General features: G+C 44.5%; 1 protein-coding gene across 1 annotated transcript in view; it reads left to right on the forward strand.

Moving 5' to 3' along the window:
* The window catches only part of LOC139265142 (mastermind-like protein 2), a 127994-nt gene extending 111006 nt beyond the window's left edge, over positions 1-16988 (forward strand). The window contains exons 3-5 of the mRNA XM_070882056.1: positions 7553-7666; positions 9641-9749; positions 15142-16988. Of these exons, the coding sequence (XP_070738157.1) occupies positions 7553-7666; positions 9641-9749; positions 15142-16175 (1257 nt within the window). The 3' untranslated portion in view covers positions 16176-16988. The remainder of the gene's footprint in view (positions 1-7552; positions 7667-9640; positions 9750-15141) is intronic.
* The last annotated feature ends 938 nt before the right edge of the window (positions 16989-17926 follow it).

Below are 17926 nucleotides of genomic sequence, written 5' to 3' on the forward strand. Positions count from 1 at the left end.
AGAGTTAACATGTTTCCAAGTCCAGGAATTGTACAGAGTGGGAGACAATAAATGATTTGAAAGTCCATAGTTAGACCCAAATAAACTTAAATAAAAATATGGGGGAGAAATTGGGTGCATTTGCGCCTCCTGTTAGCGCCCCCGTGAGGCGCTAACGGGGCACAAGTTAGTTTGCGGCCGGGTACAGTGCCACTAACGACTCAATTCCCTAAATTCAGCGGGAGTTTAGTGCCGGCGTTGCGCCCCGATCTGTGCCCTGCGATCATGATGTCATCGCCGTGCGCATCGCCATGTTAGCGCCCCGGCCCGTTAATTGGGTTTCATCTCCTGAAGCTGCACAGCGATACACAACGACAGCTTCAGGGGACGTGAATCTGGTGGCCTGCCGCTACCGGGGCGAAGATTAACGGGGAGGTGGACAGCTGCTGCTGAGGGAAAAAAATCTGCTGCTTGCCTTTCCGGTGGTGCTTTGGTCATGGGGTCGGTGCTGCGATCGCTCAGCCCGGCACTCTGCTGATCTCACGGCACTCCTGCTCCCCGGTGGCCCAGGTAGGTGGGTTCCTCGTATGCAGAGTATGCAGCGTGGGCCCGTCCCTTCAGTTCAGGGAAGAGCCCCTCCTATGCGGCAGCGCTACGCGGCCCAGTGCGTAGCGATGCTGAGCCGTGCGCCCCGCTCCCGCCCCAGGAAGGAAGTGAAGTGCTTGATTTAGCGCTCCACTTCCTTCCGGGGCGGTCACCCCAATTTATCACGAGGGGTGAGAATTCTGCGTCTGGCGCAAAGTCTCTTGTCTCCCGAGTGTGACTGCCCCCAAATGGGGCGATACCTGATTTCTAGGCCATATACGTATTTTTCTCTCTCGCCATTTTTTTTGCTCTTCTCCTACCTTCGTCTCCTTGCTGGGATAGTTTCATGGGCATCAGTCGCTCTTGTGATGTTGGCCAAGTGACCTTTTATTCAAGTGACCATGTATGTCTTCAGGCTATTTGACTGTAAAGGGCATCACAGACAAATCCAATTCTGTCCTCACCAAGCATCCACATGCATACAGTCACTGCGCATAGCAATCGAGACTCGGACCCATGGCTGACAATTCTTTCCTCCTCTCTTCGCCCCCGCCGCTCCTCGCTCCTCCCTCCACCCCCACCAAAACCAATTATGACACCTCTACTGGCACACTGACTGGGGTCAGCTATTTCCACACAGACCAGGGATTTAACCTGGGATTTGCAAGCTTCCTGGTCATAGAATTACATAGTATTTACAACACAGAAAAGGGCCATTCAGCCCAACAGGTCTGTGCTGTTGTTTATGCATCACATGAGCCTCCGCCCTACTTAACTTTATCTCGCCCTATCAGCATATCCTTCTACTCCTTTCTCCCTCACGTCCTTATCCAGCTTCCCCTCAAATGCAGCAATCGTCCAAACAGCTCCGCTGCTCATTGTTGGATAAACAATAGCTGAGCTACTAGAAGCGTTAATGAGAAGTGTGTGTGTTTATACAAATTCCACTTTAAGGAGCCTCAGGGACTCATTTTCATTTTTATGTTTGATATTGGATTTCCATTATCTTTCAAAGCCCTGACTTTTCTATATAGCTGTCAAAAATGGTTCCTGACTCCTCGCAATTAATGATATATTTACAGTTTCATTTTTATCTTGGTTACTGGCTGCAGCTACGCTCCGCCCAGGACGATAAAACAAACCAGACGGTGGCACTCCCCAGCAGCGGTTTTGGCAGAGTGTTTTTAACATGGGGCGATGTGATTCAGTTGATTCTTCCCCTCCTGTTCTGTTTCAGGTCGATGACCCTTCTTCAGAACTGACAGACCTTTCCAGTTCTGACGAAAGATCATCGACCTGAAACATTAACTCTGTTTCTCTCGACACAGATGCTGCCTGACCTGTTGAGTGTTTCCAGCATTTTTTGTTTTTATTTCAGATTTCCAGCACCCACAGTATTTTGCTTTTGTGTTACGTGGATAGAGTTAGATGAGGAAAGACGGGAGGAGGCTCGAGTGGACCATAAACACCAGCATGGATTGGTCGGGCCGAATGGCCTGTTTCTATGCTGTACACCCTATGTAAAGAAAGATGAAGCCAAAATGGAAAGATCCTCGGTTCTATGAGGAACAGTTAATCTTTGGATTATTAGGAGTGTGTGGATGAGAGCAGTTCACATTTTAGCATTCGGAGAAAGATACAAGCAATTGGTCAGCAAATGCACTTTCAATAGCCACCTGTTTAAATCTGACAACTTCAAGTAGAAAAATGTGCAGAATCATGGGACATTTCTTCACTTGCAGCAAATTGTCCCAGAAACTCAAAAAAAGTCCCCTTGCCCATTACTGTGTGTGTGTGGGGGAGGGGTGGAATTCAAAATTCTGCCCTAGTTCCTAGAAGCGTAATTGCTAGCAGATGAATATAGATTTTATTTTTCTGTTCATTGATTCTGGAGTACAAGAATTTAACAAACCATCTGCTTTAATTTTCATTCATGGTGTAGAGAAATATGCCTCAGGATAGTTTTTTTCTCCTTGTTTGAACTAATGAAGAAAATTGATTGCTGCTGACAGAACCTTAAAAAATGCATTCTCCAGTTGTTAAATTTCAGTAAAAGCAATGAACATCTAACACCTAAAACGTAATGTACATTCACCGGGCATGGTGTTTACCATAATATACAAGAAAGACTTGCATTTATGCAGCGCCTTTCACGACCACCGGATGTCTCAAAGCGCTTTACAGCCAATGAAGTACTTTTGGAGTGTAGCCACTGTTGTAATGTAGGAAACGCGGTAGCCAATTTGCACACAACAAGCTCCCACAAACAGCAATGTGATAATGACCAGATAATCTGTTTTGTTGTTATAAGAACATAAGAACATAAGAAATAGGAACAAGAGTAGGCCATACTGCCCCTCGAGCCTGCTCCGCCATTCAATAAGATCATGGCTGATCAGATCATGGACTGAGCTCCACTTCCCCGCCCGCGCCCCATAACCCCTTATCGCTTAAGAAACTGTCTATTTCTGTCTTAAATTTAATCAATGTCCCAGCTTCCACAGCTCTCCGAGGCAGCGAATTCCACAGAATTACAACCCTCTGAGAGAAGACATTTCTCCTCATCTCTGATTTAAATGGGCAGCCTCTTATTCTAAGATCGTGCCCTCTAGTTCTTGTCTCCCCCATCAGTGGGACCATCCTCCTTGCATCCACCTTGTCAAGCCCCCTCATAATCTTATACATTTCGATAAGATCGTCTCTCATTCTTCTGAATTCCAATGAGTAGAGGCCCAACCTACTCAACCTTTCCTCATAAGTCAACCCCCTCATCCCTGGAATCAATCTAGTGAACCTTCTCTGAACTGCCTCCAAAGCAAGTATATCTTTTCATAAATATGGAAACCAAAACTGCACGCGGTATTCCAGGTGTGGCCTCACCAATACTTTATATAGCTGTAGTAAGACTTCCCTGCTTTTATACTCCAACCCCTTTGCAATAAAGGCCAAGATTCCATTGGCCGTCCTGACCACTTGCTGTACCTACATACTAACCTTTTGTGTTTCATGCACAAGTACCCCCAGGTTCCGCTGTACTGCGGCACTTTGCAATCTTTCTCCATTTAAATAATAACTTGCTTTTTGATTTTTTTCTGCCAAAGTGCATGACCTCACACTTTCTGACATTATACTCCATCTGCCAAATGTTTGCCCACTCACTTAGCCTGTCTATGTCCTTTTGCAGATTTTTTGTGTCCTCACACATTGCTGTTTCTCCCATCTTTTTATTGTCAGCAAACTTGGTTACGTTACACTCAGTCCTTTCTTCCAAGTCGTTAATATAGATTTTAAATAGTTGGGGTCCCAGCACTGATCCCTGGGAACCCCACTAGTTACTGGTTGCCAACCAGAGAATGAACCATTTATCCCAACTCTCTGTTCTCTGTTAGTTAGCCAATCCTCTATCCATGCTAATACATTACCCCCCAACCCCGTGAACTTTTATCTTGTGCAGTAACCTTGTTGAGTGAGGGATAAATATTGGCCAGGACACCAGGGATAGCTCCTCTGCTCTTCTTTGAAATAGTGCCATGGGAACTTTTACGTCCACCTGAGAGAGCAGACCGGGCCTCGGTTTAACATTTCATCGAAAAGACAGCACCTCCGACAGTGTGGCACTCCCTCAGCACTGCACTCGAGTGTCGGCCTAGATTCTTTTGTGCTCAAGTCCCTGGGATTCACAGGGCACAGTGTTTACCATATGGTGATGTTTGTCACGACTCAGATCTGGCACTTAATGCATACATGTGTAAATCTTCCCATTATACATGTTTGCCTCTGTGATGTAAGAATAATGTCAGTGGTTCTTGGCGAAACCAGTCTTTTTTTATTTAACAGTGATTACTTGCTATTTTCAGAAATGAAGAGCTAACACTCTTTTAAATCACGAGCATGGGATAATGTAAAGATAAAACCAGTGGCAGCGGCCTCATTTGTGCCCTGTTGTTAGGACCTTTCCTCCTCAACTCTTGATGGAAATCCCCTGCACAGCGAGATTATTTCTGCAGCACTTAGTAAATTTGAAGTATTCCTGTTTCTTATCGAAACCGTTCCTTTACACATTGTACCAAGCTTGGAGCATTTCCTGCCGATTCCTTCCAAAGGCTGAATCCCCACTAGGTTTCAATTCCTAATTTTGAGATTGGTGCTGCCACATCTGTGAGATACCAAAACTAACATGAGCCTTTTTCGTCCCTGAACGGTATGAGATGAATGATTTATATTTCATTATTTATAAGCAAGGAAGCGTAACTGCACGAGAACAGTAGGCATTACGCTCAAGTGAGCTGTAAACAGCACTTGTTTCCTATTTGTGGGCATTGCTTAAACCCTCTGTAGCGTTAACTTTGCTGTAATTTAGCCATCATACAATAACAAGCCATTTTTAGAACATCACAATTGACCAATCAAACACTGTGGCGTTTCAGATACATTGTGGAGGAATTCAAGGTAAGGTCGTCAAATCGGGTTGAATCTATTCCTGACGGTTTTGACACAGGGTGCATTAGCATAGTGGTTATGTTACAAGACTAGTAATCCTGAGGCCTGGACTCATGATCTGCAGGTATAAGTTCAAACCCCACCACGGCAGCTGGGGAATTTAAATTGAGCTAATTAACTAAATCTGGACAAGCTAGTGTCAGTAATGGTGATCATGCAACTACCAGATTGTTGTAAAAAACATCTGGTTCAATAATTTCCTTTTGGGACCAGGCCTGGCCTACATGTGACCCCAGACCCACTGCAATGTGGTTGGCTCTGAAATGGTGGTTCACCTCCACCTCCAAACAATTTGGGATGGACAATCAATGCCGGCGATGCCCACATCCTGTGAATGAGTGGCCTCCAGCCACCCCATCCATCAAACAACACTTTTCCCTATCTCCGGGCAACTGTTCCAAGAAAATGAAAAAAAAAAACACAATTTATTTGATTGTCCCAATGATTTTTCTCCTGGATTGTTTGCAACAGTGTCCTGGATATTAATCATAGAATCATAGAAGTTTACAGCACGGAAGGAGGCCATTTCAGCCCATCGTGCCCGTGTGGCCGACCAAGAGCTATCCCGCCGAATCCCACTTTCCAGCTCTTGGTCCATAGCCTTGTAGATTATGGCACTTCAAGTGCATATCCAAGTACTTTTTAAATATGGTGAGGGTTTCTGCCTCTACCTCCCTTTCAGACAGTGAGTTCCAAACCCCCACTACCTTCTGGGTGAAAAGATTTCCCCTCAAATCCCCTCTAAACCTCCTACCCATCACTTAAAATCTATGCCCCCTGGTTGTTGACCCCTCTGCCAAGGAAAATAGATCCTTCCTATCCACTCTATCTGGGCCCCTCGTAATTTTGTACACCTCAATCAGATCTCCCCTCAGTCTCCTCTTTCATTCCTGGAGATTCCAGAACAATTCTGGCAGGTTGACGCCCCTAATTCATGGTGCTCTCCAAACCTCATCGCTGTGATACACCCTTAGCCTTGTGTTGGGTCAGTCATTAGCATTTCACCATGTAGTATGTTTAACTCCTGAAAATAAATGGGTCTTTGAGGTTAAAGATAAAGAAATGGAATCCGATCCTAGAACTACAAGTAGTTATATTCTTGTGTCTCAGCTCAGAGCGTCAAAATAAAAAGAATAGAAGTCATTTCAAGCTCGTTTCTTCCAAAATGGAGCCAGGAATTTATATGTACAGTACTTACCAAATTGCAAAGTTCCCTCACCAACTAGCCTGTAATTAGCTATCCTATTCACAGCAATTAGACATTGTAGTCTTAAAAGGGCAGGCATAGTTAAACACAACTGCTCCATAGCAGGATAATGATACTCTGCGTTACATGGTATCGTGCTCCTCGCATTATAAAACCGAATATCATCCAATCAGCAATGCTATGGGAGATGTGCCTTCATTACTTTTTCATGACTAATTGGTGGGCGTGTGGGTAATATGTGTTTATGTAGCCCTGAGATATTTTGGACAAGATATGCATAAGTAAACCAACGCCCAAAAAATGACCCACCCATTTCTGTAATTTATCCCAAACTCTCCAGAATTGTACTTAAATATGTACACATTTACAGCAGAGTGCACCGTTCAATTGAGGCAATTGTTGGTGAGGTGTTGGGAATGGGAATGTAGGCATTTATTTAGGGGAGGATGATGTTTGAAGTGCAACATCACAACTAGGCTTGCCAGTTCTGGTTGGACATATTCTGGAAGCTTTCATCGCATGACCTCCTGATTTCAAACACCCCACCCCCACACACCCGCCATTGGTCGCCCGACACGTCCATCCACGCGATGCTCCGCCTTCCCATGGCCAATTGGACAGCGAACAGACTCTTCATTACCCGATTGGATGTTTCATGACTGTCAGTCATACAGCCCTTTACTTATATCTCCAATATATTTATAACTGTGTATAAATGTTCAAGGAAACTGAAAAAAAAACCATTCCATTTTATATCTACCCCGTGATGTTTCCCTGATGTTGCTCGCGGCAGTGTTCTGGACCGTTAATTCCTGGAGACTCCCGGACAATCTTGGAGGGTTGGCGACCCTCATCACAACGCCAGGATTACAATTGCAAGAAATTCTCCAAATCGCCATTGAAAAAAATACAGTGCAGATTATGTGCTGTGTTCAGGAAAGACTTGATGTGTGTTGTGCACATGGTTGAAAAATGTTGTTGTCGCTCCATCTTGGGTTTGTGTGTGCACGTGCAAATCATTGAGAAACTGTTCTGAGCAGGTTTGTCAGCTGGATAGACATTTAATCATTAAACCATTCTTGCTCACCAGCCTCTTTGGTAATCAGACTGGATGTCTGTTTTGGTGCACAATCGGAGTCCTCTGCTTACCTGTGTTCATTTGTACCGTGGGAAACATCATTTTAACAGCAGTAGACTGGATTGTTTAAAAGTCTCACTGGTAAATACTGGTTTATATAAAATTCTCTTTTTTTAAATTCCATTTTCTCTCCTTCAATGTAGGATCATAACCCTGGTAACAATTATATAAAACCCACTCCACACGCTTTCCTCAAGCAGCAACTTCTGAAGAAACAGCAACATAATCTCCTCCAACAGCAGCTCATGGCTGACCAGGTAAGTCATTCTGCTTATGAAGCACATTCTGAATGCACTCCTGTGACTATAATTCCCCGATAGAACATCACTGAAGTAAGCAATGCATTCTATTCCTTATTGGAGTACAAAGTGCATCCCACGCCCCAACAAAAGAGTATCCGCATTATAAACACAATACTGATGGAAATCTGAAATAAAAACAGAATAATGCTGGGAAATACTCAGCAGGTCAGGTGGCATCTGTGGAGAGAGAAACATAGAGTTAATGTTTCAGGTCGATTACTTTTTGTCAGTTCTGCAATAGATGCAGTTATGCTTAACGCACGCAACTCTGGATGTTGCTCAAGCTGTCTTCCATTTAAGGCACACGCCTGCTGCAACTGTAACTGGGCTATTGAAGTGTTACATCAAGGAAGCAAGTGCAACATGAATGTGTACTCCTTTTCCAAGTTCTACACTTGCATATCTAGATTTATGGCAAGGGCAGGTCAACTGGAGATCCCGACAAGCCTCCATATTCTTCTGAGGCAAAGTCTTGCTAAATATTAATGAAAATATGGGCCTTTAGTTGGACTTTTGGTCTGGATAGATTGATCATTGTAGGGAAGGAGGAAGTAATATTTGGTCTTTGACACTAAGTTCCTTCACAAAAAAGGAACTGGATAGTCTCCCAGTATATGAAAGATTTGATCAGGTGTTTTTAGAGCATTGATTTCAGGAAAGCAGCAGGGCAAGTTGAGTTCTTGGCATGATTGAAAAGCTTCCACCTGTATAAACCGACAGGTTTGAGGTACTTGCCCTTTACTTTATGTTTCACTTTGAACTGGAGCTTGGTGTATTGGTCAACTCACCTTTTTTCAGAACCAAGAGCTCCAGGCTTCGACACGTGGAATGCAGGTGAAGCCGCAACCACGTTCTTAAAGGGTAATTTCTGGGAATGGATTCAGCAAATTCTGCCTTACCATCTCGCAAGACTGGAATATAAACAAACCACTCTCAGCATCTGTGAAAAGCTTTAAACAGCACAGCCCTTTTATTTCAATTGCTCAAAAGGCTTCCAAAACGTACAGCTGCGATTTTAACAGCCAGGACTCATTAGAGAGCCGCTTGCCAATTTCCTGATCCAAAAAGTAGGTTGGATGTGCCGCCTGGCTGTTGAATCCGGCTGACAGGAGGCAGCTGCCAGGGACCAACGGGTGCAATCCCCGGCACAAGGTACGTGGTCCAGGAGAGGGATCCTGGTCGGAGGTGAGAGGGGAGAAAGACCAGGGTGGTTGGGGGGGGTGGGACATCCAAGGTTCCCTTGTGGGGACCGGAGGAGCACTCCTTCTCCACTTAGCCCAAAGGGAAACTTAAAAATACATTTAACAAATACTTCTGGCCCTGCCCGCTGTTACCAGCTGGTATTGTCTGGCAGGGAAGCCACCACTGCTCTCCCACTTGGGTTAATGTAGCAGATCAGGCCCTGATGAAGTTGTTTTAAGGTATCATATAAAAGACGGCACCTCCAACAATGCAGGACTCCCTCATTACTGCACCAAAGTAACCTAGATTATGCGCTCAAATCCTGGAGTGGGACTCAAATCCACAACTATCTGACGCAAGGACAAGAGTGCGACAACTGAGCCAAACCAACACAAAATTGATTAATTTGATAAACTCTCCTGTAACTAAGTTATAAGGCACGAGGTAGTATCTAATATTGTGATACTACATAGCAGCAGAGAGCATTTAGTACTGAGTGTTGCCTCTTTTGCAGTCCTTGTCCTGTACGAGCATGTATATACTGTTGGAGTGAAATATTCAGGAAGGGGCCTGTAAATTAAAATTTGAAAAGCCTACCTACATTATGAGGGGCTGAATTATCCAAATTGTAAAGATGTTAAGATGACAAGATATGTTCTTAGTTGACAGGAGTTTTGCCTTGCTTTATTAGTCACTGCAGCAAAATGATTTAATTAAAGTGACACCCGTCCACCATTTGTTTTTCAGGAGAAACAAAGGCAACATGATCAAATAAACGGTCACATGATCCGAGTGTCTCCTGAATATAAGGAGCAGAGGAGTGCATTTGGTGTTCCACAGTTAAGTCAGTTCCAAGGTAAGATCACTATTGGTTATTTTTTATTCGTTTCTGGGATATGGGTGTCACTGGCAAGGCCAGCATTTATTGCCCATCCCTAATTGCCTTTGAGAAGGGGGTGGTGAGCCACCGCCTTGAGCCACTGCAGTCCGTGTGGTGAAGGTACGCCCACAGTGCTGTTAGGCAGGGAGTTTGACCCAGTGACAATAAAGGAACAGCAATACATTTCCAAGTCAGGATGGTGTGTGACTTGGAGGTGGTGGTGTTCCCATGCGCCTGCTGCCCTTGTCCTTCTAGGCGGTAGAGGTCGTGGGTTTGGGAGGTGCTGCCGAAGAAGCTTTGGCGTGTTGTTGCAGTGCATCTTGTAGATGGTACACACTGCAGCTACGTTACGTCAGTGGTAGAGGGAGTGACTGTTTAAAGTGGTGAATGGGGTGCCAATCAAGCAGGCTGCTTTGTCCTGGAAGGTGTCGAGCTTCTTGAGTGTTGTTGGAGCTGCACTCATCCAGGCAAGTGGAGAGTATGCCATCACACTCCTGACTTGTGCCTTGTAAATGATGCACAGCAAAAATCATTGAAAGATGCTTTTAATGAGGACACTAGTAGTGCTTTATCTAGAGGTCACCTTTTGCGTGCTAGGGGAATCTGTTAATTCAGTGGGAAGCTGCTCAACATGGACCTGTGTGTCTTTCTGCAAAATCTAGATTCAAGGTGGCAGCAACAAGAGGGAGTGGAGGTGCCTACCTAACTACCTTAACATAATAGCCAGCTGCTTCTCTGATATTCCCGATTTATTTCTTGTACAAGGTGCTCCTCCCTCTTGGAACACCCTGGCGATAACACTTGTGGTTTTTTCTGATCAGGCTCCAGAAAGTCTACATGCACAAAAATTAAGCATAAACGTCCGCCTACAAGAAGTAGCTGTGTTGAGGACACAGATTGGAAAGGTGGGGGAGGGGGTGGTGGTGAGTAGAACTGGTGTTGCAACATTCTGGTTTAGGATATTGCTCAATTAATAAAGGTTACATTTCTGAGAGCAACCAGGCAGTATAAGGTACTGAGTGCAGTCCAAACAAACTAATTGCCTCACTGAAATGAACTACAATAATTCTGGATTGTCCCAATGAGGCTCAGTGACCACAAGCCCAAAGCACAATGTGTTACAAATTGGGCACTAACTGGTCTTCACTTAAAACATAGGCTCAGAGACCTTGAGAAGTTGTGGAAGTGCTGCTGGGTGTGGTTAGGTGTTTTTCTGAAGTTTGGATTGCTGGATACTGTCTCGAGAAGCTTTGCGTGACACCCGTTGGGGAAATACCTAATGCTTTCACCAAATTCTAAAATGGAGAATAGATAAAACCCTGGGGACTGGATTTTGGGCTTTTTGGATTTCGGGGCATTAATCGGGGCAGGGCGTTACAGTTAGCGCCTGAAAATAGTTTGCGCCTCCAACTGCAAGTTTCGGCAAAAATGTAAGTTGAAGGAGCGTTGGCATTAAGTCTGGCATTACACAACGGACTTTGTACGCCCGAGCTGAAACATGTGGCAGTAAAAAAGTTTCATTGTTTAGTGCCCTGCAACATAATGTTGTATATTGTATGGTTTTATTTTGATGGGAGGTGTTTTTGTGACTTTGTTGCAGTAAAATCTATAATTCATCATTTGCCATTGTGTCTGTGTATCATTCCAACGTTCACCAGAGATGTGCCTTTATGAGGACACATAGCGTGTCCAGTCTTAGCTCCATTCCTCGGTTTCCTCTAGTTAGGAGAACCGGTCCATTACAAGCTGGCGATGTGCAAGAGTTGGTCCGGTAGCATCTCCTCGCTGCCTCCCCCGTGGATGGTGTGGCTATTCAATGGGGGCCTCACCAGGCTCCTCTTCATCATCCTCCTCCTGAGGTGGGTCTGCAATCCTCACTGGCAATGCCCCTCATGATGGCCAAGCTGTGCAACATGCAGCACACCACAATGAATTCGGATACCTGTTGAAGGCTGCCTCCAGAGCGGCGCAGACATCGGTCTGCCTGTAGGAGATGACCTATCTCTGTCAGAATCCTCGCAGCCTTCTCACACACTGCTCCTCAGAGAGCTGGAGGGATGCGCGTTGGTGCCTGTAAGCCCGTGGGAGTTAAGCCCTACTTCCCAGATGTTTTCAGCCTCTCTTCATCCGTGGGTCAACATGACCAAGAGTCCTTCCATTAGCTTGACACCACCTGGCAATAGCATGGAGCATGATACGCTGGCGAACTAGTAATGCCCCCATAACATTTTCTCACTGAAGTTGTAAGGACACTGTAATGGCAGATAAAAGTGAAGTTTGCAGTTGGAGCTTCAAACAGCATCATGTGCGCAACCGTTGTAGTCAATATGACTTGCGATGTAGGATCCTCATCCCTCCATTTAAACATGCTGCCAATACCGCTTGACGCACCCTGGGACCACCTGTTCCTTTCAGGTGTTTCCTGGGGCGGGCGTTAAATGAGGCGTTGAGGCTGAATGTTCCATCCAGGGCGCGAGCGCAGCGTTGCACGATGATTGACGTCATCATAACGCTAAAAACGGAGGGCGGGTTGCTAAGCTTTGCGCCGGTGCAAACCAATAGCCGAATCTTCCAGCTGGGAATTAAATCCTGGATGCCCAGCACAACACCCAAAAACAGCATTTAACGCCCTGCCGGGGCACTAAACGAGGCGCAAATGAGCCGGAAATCCACCCTGGGACTTTGGTTAAAAAAAACAAGAACGGCCTGCATTTATATAGCGCCTTTCATGGCCTCAGGACATCCCAATGAAGTACTTTTGAAGTGTTGTAGTGTAGGAAAAGGCAGCAGCCAATTTGTGCACAGCAAGCTCCCACAAGCAGCAATGTGATAATGACCAGATCATCTGTTTTTCAGTGATATTGTTTGAGGGATAAATATTGACCAGGTCTCTGGGGAGAACACCCCTGCTCTTGTACACGAGTATTGGAGCTAAACCTAATAATTCCTCCACAAATGATGAAACCAAAGTTAGCATTAAACCCAGTAAAAGCAGCAAACACCAAGGTTGCCACATTCGCCTTCCAATGCAGGGAGCACTTCACCTGCTCTCGGTACCTTTGGGTGCTCTTATGGCCTTTAATATCCTGCGTCACATATAGGCAGCTGAACAAGGGGGGATCTGGTGAGTACACAGCCAATTATGCACAATTCCCTTTCATCATTTATACTTGGGTGAAAACAATTCTAAATATATTTTATTTCTTCCCTTCAAAATTGCTTTTCTGATCAACTTAGAGTTTTCCAGTTACAAATATCCTGTTTTATTTTTGACACAACAAGGAAACACAGAGTTGCGACTGATTTTGCACAATTTTTCTTTCCCCTAATTTTTCGGATAAGGATAGATTCAGCAGACCTGTGCTCCCAGTGGTTCCTGTGCTCGAAGGGCGTTCGAGCCAAAGATAGGGCTCTAACACCACAGCCCCAAGTCTCCAAAGCACAATCCCTTTGAGCATGGCTCCCTGCTGGGACTGCGGGATCACTAAATTTACCATTTATAACCTGAAAATCAGGAGACCTCAGTTACTTATAACATTGGGCATTTTATTTAAAAATGTGTGAAGATTCGTTTTCAATGCTGCATTGTTAGAAATGTACATTACAAGCTATATTTCTTGTGCAGGCAGATATACTTTTGTGGTTTATTAAGCACCAACTACATATGGTTTGCATCAAATTCCTACGTCCAGTACTTTGAGAGTGATTGACGCTGAGGAAACGGTAATGGCAGGATTTTAAATCTTTTTCCCTCCCTCTCTGCTGCCTAACAGCATGGACTCATGTTGGGGTATGGTTCCATTGGGGTTGCCAACCCGCTGGTATCTCACCATATCTGGCCTTCTGGCCTTTTTTTTTGAGGATTTGAGTATAGGAGCAGGGAGGTCTTACTGCAGTTGTACAGGGCCTTGGTGAGACCACACCTTGAATATTGTGTACAGTTTTGGTCTCCTAATCTGAGGAAGGACATTCTTGCTATTGAGGGAGTGCAGTGAAAGTTCACCAGACTGATTCCTGGGATGGCAGGACTGACATATGAAGAAAGACTGGATCGACTAGGCTTATATTCACTGGAATTTAGAAGAATGAGAGGGGATCTCATAGAAACATATACAATTCTGACGGGATTGGACAGTTTAGATGCAGGATGAATTTTCCCGATGTTGGGGAAGTCCAGAACCAGGGGTCACAGTCTAAGGATAAGGGGTAAGCCATTTAGGACCGAGATGAAGAGAAACTTCTTCACTCAGAGAATTGTGAACCTGTGGAATTCTCTACCGCAGAAAGTTGTTGAGGCCAGTTCGTTAGATATATTCAAAAGGAAGTTAGATGTGACCCTCACGGCTAAAGGGATCAAGGGATATGGAGAGAAAGCAGGAATGGGGTACTGAAGTTTCATGATTAGCAATGATCATATTGAATGGTGGTGCAGGCTCGAAGGGCCGAATGGCCTAATCCTACACCTATTTTCTGTGTTTCTATGTTTCTTCACAGTGGGTAATTGCGGGGCTATATCTATGTCCCCACACACAGTCTTTCCAAAAGAGGTCATTGGATAGTTATTGGGAGGAGGAACCTGGGGCGAATGTTCTTCACTCCCCACTAAGGCCGATTGTAGCACTCTGACTGCCACTCTGGCTGAGATCCACTGATTCGGCACAAACCACAGATTTTGTGGCCCAATACTGGACTGCCCAGTGCACTGGGATGAGGGAGGGAGTGGGGGCTTCATTATGCCACTGATCTTATTGAGGTAGATTTTTGGATACTGGTCAAAACACCTATAATATGATTAAAGCGCGTACGACAGTATGTAATGCTTGAAAGACTAGAATCAATAGTAATAATGTAGGCAGAGTTTAACAGGGGCACTGTCCTCATGAAAATATGTTTGGTAAACCTTATTTTGTTTGATAACTATAGAAAATGAAATGCTGATGCATTTCCACATCAGCTGTGATAGCTTTGGCTCAGTATCCTGGCCAATATTTATCCATCAATAAACATCACTAAAAAACAACAGATTATCTGGTCATTATCACATTGCTGTTTGTGGGACGGGACCTTGCTGTGTGCAAATTGGCTACTGCTTTCCTTAAATTACAACAGTAGCTACACTTCAAAAGTACTTTATTGGCTGTAAAGAGCTTTGGGATATCCTGAGGTCGTGAAAGGCGCTATAGAAATGCAAGTATTTTTATATTTTTGACATGTTTTTGAGCAAGGGAAAAGGAACATTTATCAAATGACTTTTTCAAAAAGATATTGTAATTGCCCAGGGTTATCAGGTACTTTATCTGCACACAAGCGCTTGTGGAATACTGTAAGAAAACATAACATTAATCCCTTTTCTCTTTTCTTTTTGCAGCTGTGGCACAATCTTTGCCTACAAACTCTGGGCAGCCTTTGTCAACGCCATCATCCGCCCACTGTGGTATGCGGCTGAACGCTGGCCTTTTGCAAGTGACGTCTCAGAACAATCTTGGACCTGGGATTCCTGCAGTGACTGCCAGTCAGGGTGATCGGACTATGGGAATGTATCCGAATAATCCTGGCAATCAACAGAGCATCTACATACCATCATCTGGCATCAACATGCCTCTCCGGCCAAGCCAGAGTGCTTTGGGAATGAGATCAACCAGCCAGGCAGTGCCGAGCCAGGCTATAATCCGCCAAAGGACAGCAATCCCAGGGTTTACTGGCTCTGTACCAAACCCTGCTGTACCGCCCCAGCATATAAGGCAATCCATAAACCAGGCAGGAGCCAGCATACCTGTCCAAGGAATCTCAAATGCGTTAGCCACTTCAGGCATGGCTCCTCAAATGTGGGCACAACAAAGGATTCCAGCAATGCAAAATCAGACCAAAATGGATGGCAGCATGCAGCAGTTCTCAAATAACCCATTGTTCTCTAAACAGACCATGAGGCCGAACTTGCCTGTGCAGCCATTTCCTCATCAGACCATAGTGCCACCAAATCAGATAGCACCAGGAGGACAGATGAGGCCACTGCAACAACTCAACCCAGGCCAGACTGGACAAAGCATGGTCTCCATGAGTGGTCCGTCACCCAGGCATAATCAACCAAGGCTACCCTCAGCAGCTATGACGGGCATGAAACCTGTTCCGCAAGGCATTACCAGTTTGAGCCAGACTCATCCCGTGCCAGGCCTAGCTCCGACCAGCTACGCTTCTACCGGCCAGTCATCTGGATCCTACAACCGTATGAACCCAACCACCGAGGTAACTTCCTTTGACTTTCTGCAACACAGTAACAGCAATACCTTGGGTGCAGCTCGTAATGAGTCTGACTTCATAGAGTCCATTATGAAGAGCAGCAGCAGTAATGACGACTGGATAAATGACTTAACTCTCGATGACTTTCTGGGGCAGCATTCTTAAAGCCTGGCCGTTGGGTATGATTTATCTGATCTCCAGGCTGTTGTACATAGAGAGCGCCCATCTACACATTGCGGCATTGGACTAAAGATTATTGAGCATGTGTGTAGGTGTGGACACTGTAACTTTCCATATACAAGCAGGTATAGGTCACTGGATGTACCTAGTGTACTGCCTGCAACACTGAGTTTTAAAGTGGCAATACATAAATTAATGTATTTGTTCAAAATATTCTGTAAATTATGTTTTCCTAATAAATATTGTACGTCAGGAAGGAGTAATTATACTTGGATCATTTGTCAATAAAATACAGTATAGGCAAAATCATTGTTTTTATATTAGCAAATTTGTTTATTTTTATTTGGTATAAAATATGCAGACTACATTGTTTGATCAGTAATACTATGTATTACAATGTTAAAATACAGGTTGTGTTATTGATATGACATAGGCAGTGCAGTCTTGTGTTGTACAGGTGATTTATTCCTGGTTTCATGGATCTTCATTCACCATCAATCCCATTTTGATTTAAATATGTTACCACAGTGAGCAATCAACTGATGGAATGGCTGTCAATATGAAATTGCTTTCTTTGTAATCTGTCAACTCGTGTTGACATTCTGTACATTTTATATGTGCATTCTACCAAGATATTATGAACTTCATAATGTGTTTGTTGCTGAAACTTTTTGTGATCTCATGTTTTATTAGTTACATGTATTTTTTTTCCTGCCATGAATGTGTTTCTTTTATTTTTAATTTAATACCATCTTGGAGCACAAATAGTATGACAAGTTTTTGCTTCATATCACAATAAACTTGCCTTGTGTCAAGACTGCATTATGGGTGATTACCATGCTTCAAGCATCAAATACAGAGGTAACATTTAGGGAACAGTTGGCTAGTGTTTCACACCGACCCCTTAGGCTGTAGTATTTGAAGTTTCCCTCTTCTGTTCAAACTCAAAAGGTTGGATACTGCCATTTTGCATGTTATTCAATTTCTTTCATATCTCGACTTGCTAAACTTTGTACAGTACATTGCTGAATATTACGCATCAGAATTAAGATTCTGACACCAACATACATTACGTTCAAACTATTTTCTGGGCAATACTCAATATTAAAGATATGAGGAGAAGGAAAATCATGCATACCCTTTCTGAATCATTGTAATCTGGGCTCCCTAGATCAAGGAGCAAGGAGAGAGGGGGGAACGTGTGTGTATGTGTGGGGGGAGGGGGGAGGATAGTGATATTGAAAGTGGTAGGAATGACGGATCTTATTTTTTTTAAAGGATCCTGATTATGCAATGGTGGTAGTGCAGTACAGCGGGGCGCTACAACTCTCTCTAATCAGTTCAACTCTCGGCATGGGGATGTGGGAGGTGCTGAGTGCAGGACAGGAGCTTCCCTACAAGGAAGGAGTCTCGTCGCCGAGCGCATGCAGAAACCAAGCGCAGGCAGCGGAAAGAGCGTGCGAAAAACCAGTCCCACCCACCCTTTCCCTCAACGACAATCTGTCCCACCTGTGATCGGGACTGTGGTTCTCGTATTGGACTGTTCAGTCACCTAAGGACTCATTTTTAGAGTGGAAGCAAGTCTTCCTCGTTTCTGAGGGACTGCCTATGATGATGAAAAGGAAGGGGAGAAATTCAGAGGAAGAATCACTACCCAACACATGCACACTTCCTATTTGATGGTTTTGGAGTGGCATTAACAGAGGTCAAGGACCAATCCCCAGCCAGGGATGGCA

This window comes from Pristiophorus japonicus, chromosome 6 (assembly GCF_044704955.1).
Source record: "Pristiophorus japonicus isolate sPriJap1 chromosome 6, sPriJap1.hap1, whole genome shotgun sequence".
NCBI lineage: Eukaryota > Metazoa > Chordata > Chondrichthyes > Pristiophoridae > Pristiophorus > Pristiophorus japonicus.